The sequence below is a fragment of the Amyelois transitella genome, chromosome 17 (assembly GCF_032362555.1).
Source record: "Amyelois transitella isolate CPQ chromosome 17, ilAmyTran1.1, whole genome shotgun sequence".
Lineage (NCBI taxonomy): Eukaryota > Metazoa > Arthropoda > Insecta > Lepidoptera > Pyralidae > Amyelois > Amyelois transitella.
Genome location: NC_083520.1, coordinates 901,900 through 916,730, shown reverse-complemented (window position 1 = coordinate 916,730; position 14,831 = coordinate 901,900). Strand labels below are relative to the sequence as shown.

At 40.0% G+C, this 14,831-nt stretch overlaps 1 protein-coding gene across 2 annotated transcripts in view; it reads left to right on the top strand.

The window, feature by feature from the left end:
* LOC106134735 (bone morphogenetic protein receptor type-1B) overlaps positions 1–14,275 on the top strand; it is a 75,365-nt gene extending 61,090 nt beyond the window's left edge. Inside the window, exons 1-3 of one of the 2 annotated variants that reach the window (XM_060948821.1) lie at positions 6,093–6,331; positions 8,960–9,150; positions 9,691–14,275. In XM_060948821.1, the coding sequence (XP_060804804.1) occupies positions 6,319–6,331; positions 8,960–9,150; positions 9,691–10,950 (1,464 nt within the window). In that variant the 5' untranslated portion in view covers positions 6,093–6,318 and the 3' untranslated portion in view covers positions 10,951–14,275. Of the gene's footprint in view, positions 1–6,092; positions 6,332–8,959; positions 9,151–9,690 lie in introns of those variants that run through there. The other variant, XM_060948822.1, reaches the window with a different exon arrangement.
* Positions 14,276–14,831: the final 556 nt, after the last annotated feature.

The window sequence follows — 14,831 nt, the reverse complement described above, 5'->3', positions numbered from 1 at the left end:
TTCTTTATGTTATCGTGGGGTATAATCCACATCGGTAATCTTTATGATAACTTGTCATAAAATCGATTACGAATGTCTAAGATATTGTTTCAAAAGTTTATTTCTACTGCGTAGTTTGATTCCACCGATAAAAGTAGATCTTCTTTTGGATATTTATCTAAACGGATCAATATCATTTTTGTGTTCCGATAGAGATCTAGCGTGCTTGGTCAATGTGCTGTAGATTTAGCTGACAGGTCACGTGACGCCTCACCACGGCAACACGTTACGTTATCACCTCGAGATAATGGTACGTAGACACCTGATAGCGCATTTTCTCGAAAAGCCACACCCAGATCATTAAGATTATCGTGACTTGATTAAATGATTAGACTTAACTGCGCAGTGTTTGGGTGACATTATTTAATTTTAGCTTCATATTGATGACTTTAGCGCATTTTAGGTCTTGTTGGCTCTAACCATCTACTGCTTTTTGTTTTCCCATAATGGTAACCATGAGACTGTTGACATTGTCACGATTGTTGTATTTATAGGCATTCAGTTAACGGACGCGAATTTAAACTGGTGAATGACTAGTATCACAACATTCGCAATATTGGGCCTCGTTATCGTGAACATTGGTACAATTAGTAGTGTAATTTATCACATTCCAGCAAACGGGACTCATTCACTAGATACACCAATCTTTGTTTTGATGTTGGAAATAGAACGCGCTCTATCGGTATTGATATTGCCCCTTAGCGAACCGTCCTTTCTGAAAACTTATCTTTCTAAATTGTGTAAAGTCACCCCTTTTCTCTGTTTGTATATCCTTACTAATATGTTTTATAAATGTGAAACTTTGTGAGTATGTCAGTATGGATGTTTGTTACTCTTTCACGCAAAAACTACTGAACCGATTACGATGTAATTTGGTATGTAGGTGGACCCAGATAACATATAGGCTACTTTTTATCCCGAAGTTCCTGCGAAATTGATAGGGTTTCCATGCGGACGAAGTCGCGGGCGGCCTCTAGTATGCTCTAATTTCGAAAAGTTGTAGACGGAATTAGTTCCGTTTGAATGTTGAAAAGTTTTCTTTCAATGGTTTATATCTATAGATGTTACCAGTGTGAAGCCGGGATGGTTCTCTAGTAAATATATCAGTGCTGTCCGATTTGCCAAAGGGGCACGGATATGAGTGAACCGATGCCCTGCGATTGCTCAATGTGTGAGGAAACAGATGTTCAGTGGAACTCGTGCAGGACGCAGATTGAGAGTCCGCGTTGAAAGACCAATGACGTGAAACATTGGGAAGGTGTGTTGATCACAGTTGACTGTTACCGCCTCGACATTCGGAGATAAGATTTAAGGTTAATCGTGATTGGTTCGATGATGGGTGTGATTCGATTCTCTTATAATTTCTTTTTCACGTGGCAAGTGCTAATGATCGTATTCTATCCAATCATGGGCATCGACCGTCGTAGTATTTGAGGCTAGCTGAATTCATCAGATGCTTTATATGCTATGAAGTCATTGGGAAAAGCTTTGGCAGTCATCGCTACTTTTCTAACACAAACCCTATTTAGGATAATCTCCATAACTTCAATAACTTGTTTGATTTCATTATCTCTAACGTAAAAATTGTAAGGCGACACATTAAAATGATAAACTCTGATTCCGCCAAGCTATCATTACAACACCCACTAGAGCGCTTCGTTCATTCCATTAGATCTGAATTATGATGATAGCCATCCCTAGTTTTCTTCTTTAATTAATTAGGTAAGACCACGGAAAGACTCAGGGTTTATGAGTTAAATCTCTGCTACAAATAGTACTCCTTTAGTAGTAGTTCGTAAGATTTTTTCAAATACATATGTTTGTAACTCTTGAATATGTATTTGGTGTTTACGCGGTTTTGAAAGTTCTACTTACTTATTCTTGTTTATTTTGTTTTATCGCTATTGTAAAGAACTAGCTACCTTTAAAATATTAGATTAGTTATTTTTGTACATTCAAGTATAGCGGTATCATACGCAGTTAACATTGATCAATCATGCATCACCACAACACAGAAAACTTAGTATTACGCACAATCTGTTGCAATCATGAATATGCAGGGAAATCGATCAACATGTTGATTCAGTAACCGGCCTGCGGTCCGACGTAAATTGTACGTATGCAGAATGTTAAAGGTAGCCATGTTGGTAGTTCCCTGTCGTGCGGAGACAAATGATCTCGTACTGCACGAGAAGATGATGATAGGTCGTTATGCACAGCATGAACCGTTGCTGGCTTCTTTTTGTATCATTCATTTTATAATGAATGCAAATTCTGTTCGTACAGAATCGATAGGTTCGTGATGGGAGTGTCAATACTTAGATATTTATTTTTATTACTCATAATTGTAATTAGCCGGTTTTCTTTAACGTTAATCAAGTTAAGGATACTCGTAAATGTTGAATAAAAGAGAACTGAAATTTTATCTTGATTGTATACCAACAACCATTCAAGATTTGGATACCCACCTATTAATAACTTTTTGTGATTATAATTGATAATCCGCAGAACATCAAGAATTTATACTTATCTGTTAAGATTTTGAAAGCAAAACATTGCCTTGTAATTTCATGCCTATCTTAAAATCTTAGATTTGAAATCAGTTGATTTCTCACCCGATGTGAAAGATTAATTAGCCTTAAGGTCGTCTTAATTCAATCAATTTCAAGTACGATTGAATTAGTAAAAAATGTAATCTTTTCCGCACGATAAGAAATTACCGTGACGACAGTCACGTATTGCTACCCTTCTTGGAAAGTTGTAGAACTAGTACTTACACTGATTAATTGATATTTATGATTCCAACGATAGGTGTGAGAAACAATTACTTTTCATCAGAAAATCGTGTCGTACTTATCAGTTTATCTTTGTCAATGGTAACACTGACTGCATAAGTGTCCATGTATTGTCTTTTAGTAGTACCTTATGTTTATTACTACTGTTCTGTAATCATTAAAATTGCAACTATTGTTTCTTGTGATTATCAGGCAAAGTAAGTCATTGGGTCGTTTTAAAAGTTTAACCTTTTGTTATTTTTTTTAACACTTGTATATTCTACATCATCGTACAGATTTATCAGAAGGGAGTTATTTATGATTTTGCGTAACTTTATTGTGATAACAAACAACAAATGCAACAAAACTGAGATATGGTTGCGACTGTTTGTACTGTTTGGTTCATCGGTAAATATTGGTATTGAACTTATCAAGAACCAATGAACTCTTTACCCGGTGCGGGATTAACCGAAACATGTGTTTCTACTCTAAATATTATATCATGTTTTGTAAGTTTAGTACTACTCGTATGCATATAAGCCTGTCTGTTCTTGTATATAAGTCACGGTTAATTCCGTGATGTCGAATATTTAATTTTTTATGTGCCAGTCTGTTAATCAATATTTTTTTTTGTTGCAATAACTCACATTTATATTTGTATGGTTAAACACTGAATGAAGTACTTTGTAGGTACCTGTTTTATCTGCAATAAACTAAATACCAATGTGTTTGCTAAAACTTTCCACGTCTTAAAATGTCTTCAGGTATTTGTCAGTGTAATCAGTCAAAGACATGTTTGTGCGCTAGCGCAAATATTGTCATTGCCTTATCGCAGAAACGGTCATCGCCCACAGGCCACAGGTGAATCCGCAACTCTTAATCTCAACAGTATATCATTTCAATAACCAACAAAATTCCAAAATTAAACACATAATATCGAAGGGGGACCTGCGCAAGATTAAGGGTGTGTAAAAACTATTACGTAACCTGCGTTTAACCTGATACTCCATAATCCTCCACCCACAAAAAATGCCCAAGGGACCAGTTTTGGTTCTAAGCGGGTGTGTGCGGGGGACGCGCGGGGTCGCGGCACCTCCGAGGCGCGCCACTCTGCCGCCGAATAAATTATGTTCTTCGGTCCCTACCACCCCCGCCCGCTGCTCTGCGCAGCCCCCGGGACCTTATCGATCGAGTTGGATAATCCTAGAGTTCGCCGGCGCCCGCGCATTTGGCCATGTTGACCTTTTCCTCTGCAGTGATACGAGCGGATGCCAATTGTAATAGTCACGACAATTGTACACGATGTAAACTTAACTGGGGGGCGTATCGACGTGTGGTTGGTGCGCAGTCGTGCAACCGGCGCAACCTTAGGCAAAGATTATCGCTTTGTTCGTATCTATATACTTTCACCATTTTTTTAACTTGATCTATAACTTGCCGTTTGATTCAATCAATACTCGCCTAGTCTAGTTTACTATCAATAATAAAATTGAGTACGACATGTTGTTTTACATCAAATTCATCTTGATCAATTGCCTTTTACTTGTTATCTACACAAATCGTTTTATGCGTGTGCAGCGACGATGCTCTCTCGTTTATTCATCTCTATCGGAAACATCTGCCTCGTTTCGCGAATTCAAATGAGCTTCTGCTTTCCGCGGAATATTGCTGACTTATGTACGACAGCACACTTAACATAAAACATGTCACCGTTGTCTACTATAATAGCAGCTTTGATCGCGATGATTTATGACATAATAGTGAGTGTCTTGATGAGCTTCTGATGGATGTTGAAATGACAATAACCCTTCCCACGGGAAAATGTCTCCATCGATAAACAAGTTAACCATCGCGTCGCATGACCCGGTATAAAACCCAAATGCGGACATTACAACGAAAACATTGACCATATTAAAGCTAATAACGCTGATTTTATTTGCAAATTGATGGCCCAGACGAGCCTCAAGAACAATAGTGTCTGTTTGACCGTGTAATTGGAATTTGTAAGTGCAATTTACATTTCATTCGGCAGTGATTTGTTTTATCAAATCATTTGCATATTCACGGCCTAGTTTGCGAACTTTGAATTGTTCAACAGAATTTGGCGTAAATATATGGTTCTATACTAAAATTCCACACTAAATTTTGTACATAATCAGCAGAACCTGAACCTTATTTTAATCTTACATGTTTTTGTAGGTGGTCGATCAGATACGCGTTCAAATTTATGACGTAGTCTCAGTTGCAGGCATCCTTGAGATACATTACGGGTAAAGTAACTACTATGCCGGTGTTGCCGTTATTTATCGCAGCAATTGGACCAGGTACAGATCGGCGAGTGACGTGGCGTGCACGTGAGGCACATATGGCCGAGCGGAGAGATCGAGCAACGATTTTGCAACGAGATAGGGTCCGTGCATGCCCAAATCGGTCGAAAAGCGGCCACTCGAGTCCGTATGCCCATACTCGGCGAGCCACACAAAACAACGATTTCTACAAGGACTAGAGAAACTACTTAATATCACGAAACTCTCGAAGAAATAACAATAAAATACTAAGCTATGCCTGCTATAAAGCAATCACATTATGTCGCACGATTAGTGAAGCATCGTTAGATTTTATTGGATGCCTCTAATAACATGTGGAAGTTAGGATATAAAGTACGGCTGTAAACTATAAAAAGCTTCAGTTTCCGACAGATGTTGGATTTCAAGAACTGCTGTCGATTTTATGCCCTTTGCTAAATTTATATGCGCGATCATATCTTACCGGTTTCAATGGTAGTTTGTTATTCTTTTACATTAATGTTGGTTTTTAAATACTTTATTGTAATGTATAATTGAAAAAATTGTATGACAAAAATAACGATGACTTATACCTACTCGTAAGAAGGATACCTTCGAACTTTTTGTAGTTCCTGTTACTAGAATATAATATATGGTTTGTAAACATTGTACAGACTATTTTAATTTCAGTTCACAATAAAGACTTCAAAGAGCTCGTTGTTCATTACTACGAATACAATTTTCGCTGTCGTTTAATTGTTTTGCCAGACCCCGATCTGCTGCCATTGTTTATATGCAGCAACTAGATCGTGTAAACATTGAGAATTATCGTCGCGGCGTCAATGAATTGCATTCGTATGTCTCGGATCAGTGGGCGCGCGATCGTTGCTCGTCGTTATCTGTGCCGGAGCCATGTGGAGCGGAGGCTGTGCAGCGGTGCATACTGCACGGGGGCGGCGGGGGCCGCGGGCGGGGCTCCGTCGGCGCGCCGCTCGCTCCGCCCGGCATTCGCGCCGTGGCTTCCACGACCGGTGTACCTGTCACGCAGCTAACCTCGTGCGCGCTGACCGTAACGTCTCCCGAGAGACGGCGTACGTTGTAACTGTCCACAACAATCTCGGTGGTGTAAAAATAAAGCCGTCGACAGACGGCGGCGTCCCAAGTTATATTTAAATGATAGCGCAGAAGCGGGGCCCGGCTCGACTCGAACTCCCGACGACATGAGACTAAGAAGTATGTACTCCGACACCTGAACTACATCATAAATCTAAGCTTCACGCCCGCAAACGCGAGTATTGTATTACCGCGCTGCAAGTGTGCGAAGGATCTCAAGTTGTGTTCCGAGGCGTGTTTTATAGATTCTGCAGTGTTGTTTGTGTCAATGTTGTTAAAAGCCAGTGGATTGATGTGCATTGTGATATGTTTAAGCTCAAGTGTCCGTCTTTGCTCTCTATACTGGTTTGTAGTGGAGGATATGTGTTGCTTGAATTATTCATCATTTCCTGTCTTTGTAGTTATTCTGTTTATTTAAATGCGTAAATCATCGTTAGAAGACAGAATAAGGTTTGCCAAATAATGAGTAATGGTGATGGCTGTAAAAAAATAATTGTTGAATTCTTCTTGTTCCATCATATTGTAGTTGTATTCACAGTAATTACAAACAAGCTGGTCATGATTCAGGTACAAACATTCCCCGCATGCTTGTTTATCTTTACCTCGTCCGTCGCCTCCGTTATCGACTTCTTCTTCTACTGGTATCGGATTCCCTTCAATAGTTTTCAAACATATAATATTTGTTCGTTTAGTCTCTTCAATATTCACTACAATATTGGTAATTCATGAAAAAGCTAGTAAACCAAGTAGTACCAGTTATCAAATTCGTCTGATTCCGAAACCGGATTTTGATTAGAAAATAACCTACGTATGTCCATGTTAGTTTCTAATTGAAGGTATGATTATGTTGTTTACTGTATACTATGTTGCTAAATGATTTATACTTCACGTGGTAGTTGAGGGATAGCTGTCAATCAGCCCCAGAATAATATTTAATTATCAGTTAAGGACTAACAGGCGAAAAGGTATTTATCAAAATGAGTACTGAGTGCAAGGCAAAAATGAATGAAGTAGCTCATTAAAGTTTTTTTAAGTTGTTGAAACTTAAATAAAACGGGGAAATGTTTGGAGAGATTCAACCTTACGGACACTTAGTATATATTTTTTAAGTTTAGTTCGAAGCAGTTTTAATTCTAAAATAAAACAAACATCCAATACTAAACACGATTCTTCCATTTCACCAAGTGTAGACGCTCTACCTGTTTCGACTCCATTGTTGTTTGCGGGTCCTTTTGTATTGTGGCCGGCCAATTCTGCTCCCCGACAGAACGGCGCTCGAGTTTCTATATACCTGTTCCGATGGCCGTAACTGTCCCTTCAAAAATTCGGCGTTTCGTCAAAATTTTATTATGTTTCCTTTACGCTTTAATGATTTCTATTAATTCCAAACTCATTATCTGATGTTACGATCGGTAGTTTTATGAATATGTATATTTTATCATTTGACCATATCGACATGATTTAAGCAGAAGGTAATGATGAATATGTAACAGACTATTATTGGCTAGAATTAAAGGATTTCGTCACGCTACATTCCATTGAAGCGTTTAAATTACTTCTTAATGCTTATTTAATTTTTAATCAGGTTGTACTAATTAAGTCTCGTTAAAATTATGCTATTTAAATTTTTATCTTATTATTTGGTTGTACTACAAAAAAGTCATCATGATCAAGTAAAGATGCGGAATCAATTTAACGGTTCGCTGATTCATCTTGAGCTACTGCGAGAGCCTTCTTAGTTGCAAGATTGTGTAATTGTTCAACGTATTTTTTCATAATATAAAAAGTCAGGAAAATCTTTTAAATACCTGAGCTTCCGCGGTAACTTGTTCCGCAGCTGTGCGGAATTACAAGGCTTCAGTCCTGCAATTCATATGTTTATCGGTTGTGTTTTCATAGTTTTAAAGTCTGCCTTCTGTTCTTGAACTTACTCTCCCATGTCAGAGTTAGTTTCCTTCATTTTCGCATAGAATTTTGGTTTACATGAATCAACGTAAATTTAACTGTTGTTTTACATATTTCAATTTATTTTCATCATAGACAGTAGCAGCGTGAGAGATAAGAAATTAATTATTTTTCAAGTCAACAGTTTTATCATGAAAGTTATAAACATTTTTTCCTGCGGAATAGTCTAAATGTTTATTTACGTCAAATCATTGGATATCGTGACAATTGATATGACTGTGTATGTTTCTTTTTTATGTATTTTGTTTTATTTAACAGCTGTAATCGTAATTTCAATTCCTATTCAAGTTTTTATCGCGTACATATACTTTTGAGACAACAAATGTGATCCGATAAATTATTACGTTGTTATCACCTTGATATTTATCATGTTTATCACCTTGCCAATATCATGCGCGGATAACCAAGTTGTCATAGCAGTAGTAACTGTACAAGGCTTCTTAACATTTCCCTTCTATCTTGACTTTCTGGTTCTTATTTAAGGACTTGTATTTAATTTTAACTGACTGGCCTCATCAGTCCACGCACAACCAAAAGTATAAAAAAATTAAAGCAGAAGTATCAAAATTAAGTATTAGCATGTATGTTTAGTTAAATATGTTAAACGTTATTTATGCACACGCCATACCGCTCCAAAATTAATCTCTCCTCTCATGGGTCTACTGGAAGAGATTTCTTATGAAATAAGTAGCACCTTTGTACTAGAATTACTGTAATAAATGCTTCTGTATATAATTTTGTGTACATAAATAAATAAATAAGAAAATTTGTCTCTTTTTCCAGGTGTGGCCGTGCTGCAGTGCGAGTGCTCGGGCCCGAGGGCGTGCCCCGACGGCTCCTCCAACGGCACGTGCACCACCCAGCCCGGGGGGTACTGCTTCGTGGCCGTGGAGGAGGTGCTGGACGACTACGGCGCCGTCGTCAGAGACAGGACCACCGGCTGTCTGCCGCCTGAAGAAGCTGGGTTTATGCAAGTGAGTCGCTTATTAGTTCATCGCTATTTACTTTATATCATGGATCGTGATCAATGGTGGAGCTGCCGTTTGTGGGAGGATGTATTGACGATAGAAGGATGAGGGAGGGTCTGGATTTAATCTGGAGGGTGTCTGGATTTAGACTATACCTACAACCGCCTGAATGATATTTGATTATCTCAACGCCACTACTGAAAACTAGAGCAATGGGTAGCTCTAAATGAGGTGTCTGAAGTCCCTTGGAAAATAAGACGGAGTTACTCTTTTGAAACCTCAAAATTAATCCGAAAAGCTTTTGCAATTCGAAGAAAACTCTATTACTCGTAATAGAATTCGTTTCGACATCAATTTCTTTGGTGTCGATATAGTTCGCCACACCTTAGCCCTAATTGATAACAGAAACGAGCAATAAATTACATTCGGCTACTGTTTATCACTTGTCCTTATTTGTCTGCAAGTAGCTAATCCTCTGATATTTCGTGTCCACGTGATGCGATTTATCTTTTGCAATACAATGACACGTCTGTTCTGTCTTTCCAGTGCAAGAGTTCACAAGTGCCGCACCAGCACCCGAAAGCCATCGCGTGCTGTAACGACGGAGACTTCTGCAACCGTCCGCTGCAGCCGCAGCTGCCCGAGCCGCCGCCCGACGTCACCGAGGCGCCCGCGCCGCGCCCGCAGCTCCCCGGCAGCCCCACCATCTTGCTCGCGGCCGCTCTCTGCATCGCCCTCGTAGCGTTCGTCGCCGCCTTCGTGCTCCTCTTCCGGCGACGGCGACGCGGCTGCAAGCGACCCCCGACCCCGCCGACCATCTCGCACACCTCTGAAATATCCTCGGGCTCCGGATCCGGCCTGCCTCTGCTCGTCCAGAGAACGGTGGCTAAACAAATACAAATGGTCGAGTCAATCGGCAAGGGACGCTACGGCGAGGTCTGGCTGGCGAAGTGGCGCGGCGAAAAGGTCGCCGTCAAGGTCTTCTTCACGACGGAAGAGGCTTCCTGGTTCCGCGAAACTGAAATATACCAGACTGTACTCATGCGACACGAGAATATCCTCGGATTCATCGCCGCAGACATCAAGGGCACGGGATCGTGGACTCAGATGCTGCTCATCACGGACTATCACGAGAACGGATCCCTACACGATTATCTTCAAACTGTCGTGTTGGATACGCACAGTATGATGACCATGGCGTACTCTATAGTCAGCGGGCTCGCGCACCTGCACATGGACATCTTCGGCACGAACGGCAAACCGGCGATAGCGCACCGCGACATTAAGAGCAAGAACATTTTAGTGAAACGGAACGGGCAGTGCGCGCTCGCGGACTTCGGCCTGGCGGTGCGCTTCATCGCGGAGCGGAACGAGGTGGACATCGCGCCCAACACGCGGGTGGGCACGCGCCGCTACATGGCGCCCGAAGTGCTCGACGAGAAACTGGACGTGACCAACTTCGAAGCGTTCAAAATGGCCGACATGTACTCCCTCGGGCTGGTCCTGTGGGAGCTGGGCCGGCGCTGCGCGACGGGCGACAAGGGGCAGTACGTGGAGGCGTACGCGCTGCCCTACCACGAGCACGTGCCGCCCGACCCGTCCTTCGAGGACATGCACGCGGCGGTGGTGCGGCGCGGCGCCCGCCCCCCCCTCCCCGCGCGCTGGCTGCGCGCCGAGCCGCTGGCGGCGCTGGCGGCGGTGATGGCGGAGTGCTGGCACGCCAACCCGCCCGTGCGGCTCACGGCGCTGCGGGTCAAGAAGACTCTCTCCAAATACGTCACGGAGACCACCATCAAGCTGGTGTGACGGTGTACATGTGTTCTGTTCCTGTAAATATGTGACGTTACGTGACTGATTCGTGTTCCTCGATATGTTTCTATTTATTTTTACGTGAATCACAAGCCCCACAGCGACCCCGACGATGCGAATCCTGATTCTGACCGACCACCGTTTATTTAAATCTCAGTATTGTTAAGTTAATTCGGATACCAGTGAAACGATTTCGTCAAGTTATCGGTACGGACTTATGAAATCGACGGTCCTTCCGGAATCTCGGTAACTGTAATGAGTTATAGTTATTTGTATTTTGTTTCATAGAATATATACGAAGGGTTTTTGTATATTGAAAATTTGTTGTCTTCCGTTTTGATAAGAATAGGTGAATCGCGACGAGGCAGCTCAGATAATACTCTGGTTTTGTTTCTAAAATGGTTTGAATTCCAATTTGAGATGCGACGAATTAATAATAGTAATAAATGTTGCTTCACATAATTAAATGATGGTACTGGTATTCCTCTTAACTAAATTTTCATGTCAAATCTTTCAAATTCTACCTGACTCGCCCAATCTTGGGTAACTATTCCTTGGCGAACCCTGGGCTCCTTTCCAGGAAGGAAGAAACCAGGACAAATGCAAGGATAATGACAAAGTTCCACGTGATTTACTTTGCATATTCAATTATTGTCACTCATTCTTGTCACATCGCAAATTCGAATTCAAACTTAAGCGTTAACGACGCAACGTGTGTAGTACTTGTTACTGTTACTTGTAGCGAGTTGTATTGTGATATTTCGACAATAAGATACATAATGTACAAACAAAACATTCAAAATTGAACATTACTCACAAATAGCAATAGTTATGTTCACTTTCTAACGAAGCGCCATTGTAGTTCGTACTTAAATTTCGATGAAAAGACTTATGGTAGTGCGAGTATTAACCCTACAATGCATGATTTTTTTAAATGTTGTCATTAAAATATATGTGGTTCTATATAGCGTCTAGACATAATAAATGATAATAATAATAATAAAAAAATATTATTTAAGAAGATATTTATTTTTTTAAATCTGTTCCATATGTGGTACAGTATGCATTAACACTAATATTTGGCTCATAATCAGGAACAATGAACACAATCATATATTTAGTTTTATAGTTACAGTTACTCTACTTATTGATGAAATTTATAAAAACAATTGTTGTCTTTGTTCAAACACAACTCAACACGACACTTTTCGCAAAAAATATAAGTTTTCCCTTTACATTGTGGATATCTACAGCGTTGTCTTTTCTGGTTCCATATAGGCAGATGATCAAATTTATCCAGTCTGACATCTCGAGGGGGAAGGATTGCTGCATTTCTTTTTTTCTTCTTCTCCAACGCGTCGTCAGTGGCAGAAGACGGTCTTCCTCTTTTTTTTTTGTAATGATGGTCCACTCATACAAAGACTTTTAGCGATTTCCAGTTTAAAATCTTTTAATTTAATCGCACTTGGCTCATTCTTCTGTTCTCCCACCCTCTTGTTTAGAAGCCAGCTATTTATTGTGGCAATGTCTAGAAAATGGTAAAACAAACGCAGATACCATTTTCTAGTACGCATTCTTATTTTGTATTTTCCAAGAAAGGAGTCTAACAAATCCACTTCCCCCATATGCTGATTGTAGATTTTTACTATTTTAGGACAATCCACTTCAATGTATTTTTTTTGTTTCTTGCAATACCGGCTAACCTTTTCAATGGGCTGTTGCCCTACAAAAGATGAAGACAAAACTACAGGCTTATTATCATACCACATCACTGTGCCAACTTCCGTGCCATCTACATCAGCTACCCATTCTTCTGAATGGCCTCGTTCTGTTTTAGTACTCTTCAAGTCTTTCAGGGATGGGATTTTCAAATCTTTGCCCAGTCGACCTTTGTTTACCGTTCCAAGTGACTGGATACCAGCCTGTAAAGATTTCTTTTTCCATATTAAATTTCTTTTCTTTCTTTCCGAAATCCGATTTCTGGTAACTGGCATAGTGATAGAACTTCTACTTTGGCGTGATGACGTACTTGGCTCTGAAATGTTGGGTCGAGGATTTATTTCGGCGGAGGAGTTGTTTTCGGCGAGGGTAGTACTACAGTTAGTAGAAGATGATGGTGCATACCTGGTAGGCTCAATATCATTTTCAGAGTCACTATCTGCACTCATTTGGTTCAAGTTTTCCCTGATTCTCGCCATGTCATCATCACTTTCCGCACTTGAAAAGTCTAGACCGTCTTCACTCCCTGAGGGTATATTTAAATACTGCTCAATATACTCGTCAGATAATACCTTCTTCGCCATAATCTGTAATGAAATCAAACCGAAACAACATATTAGAAGTGAATTAATGCATGGTGTACCATATCTGGAACATTTAAATAAGTTGGTATTTTTACATAAAATAGTAATATTTAAAAAAAATATTACTTACCTTCGTTTATTATACACTGTTTCTAATGTAAATATATTTTTATCCGCTTCAAAATCTTACAAAAACTATTTTATTTAGATTTTTCAATTTACGTAAAACACGAACTCGCATCGATCATTCAAACTCTGTAAGAATCACAACATTATTCGATAGCTAACGCCATCTAGTGACATTTGCAATTACTAAATCGTTGCTAAGTGTTTAAAGATTATTCCGTCGGTCGATAAATGTTGCTACGTATCTTTAAACGAACAGTGGACTTATTTATTTTATCTGTACCAGATGTGGAACTGTATGCGCTGTAGGGTTAATGTATGAGAAGTGTTTAGCGTGTCATAGGAAGCCTTCGCCACGATTAGTATTAATTCACATGGTTTCTTGCGTTGCCCTCGGTCTGACGTCATTGGAAATTAGCGCGCCTAAAAATCAATCACTTGTTTACATACATACATAAAATCGCGCCTTTTTTTTCAAGGGATAAGCAGAGACTAAACCTTCCCACCCCGAACTTTCCATAGACATTCCTTGTATATTTGTTTAGTCAAACCATCTTAACATAGCGTTTACATTACTTCTTATACTCACTAAGGCTGTTAAATTATTTGAATGCTTACTCCGGCAGCCATTTTCAGCTCGCACAGGAAATAAAGCTCTGTGGTGTGTAACAATTATCTAGAGAATTTTACTATATTGCATCTGTTTTAAAGTTTCGTAATTCCCGTAAGAATGGCCCCGTTAACAGCTTATTATGTGAGACCGAGCGGCCGCGTGGCATTTAGTGCGCCTGCGTCGCGCCCTGTACAGTGTACTGTAAATATAGCTGTAGAAACATTGCATAGGTAATACATGTTGATAGATAAGATATAAATAAAATATTAATGGACGTACATTTGAATTTTTATTTTCCCGTGCTTAGTATGGTTTTGGCAGATACGAGGCCTATTGGCACGTCAAGTTTATTTTTGTTAAAGTACTCTTTATTAAGTATTTTCAACAAGAGATGGAATAGTCGGACGCCCTGAATTGTAAATTTGCCGTGATTCGTGATCCACAATATAAAGAGCTGAAGGTCAGGCTCCGTAAATTTTGCCCGGACATACAATCACGTCCTTATCCCTTAGTCTCCGGAAAGACTAGTCTCGGTGTGGAATTGAGATTCAAATTCGTTTTTGCTTCGCCGTAGTCGGGTAAAAACAGATTTATATTTATCTACCTTCATAGAGTTAAGATCAGCGACATCTAGCGGGCTGACATACTAATTATAACAAGTGATGTGAGAGCTACGTGTCAAAATGTTATGTAATTAGGTAACCACTTTGTTTTATCGTTTGTGGCAGAAGCAGGTGTGATGCAATTCTCGTCACGGGACGGAAAAGAACTGTTTAGGGTTGCCATTGGTAAATCTGGACACAGTTAGTCTATTTGTTTTGGTTGACTTTCCGGGC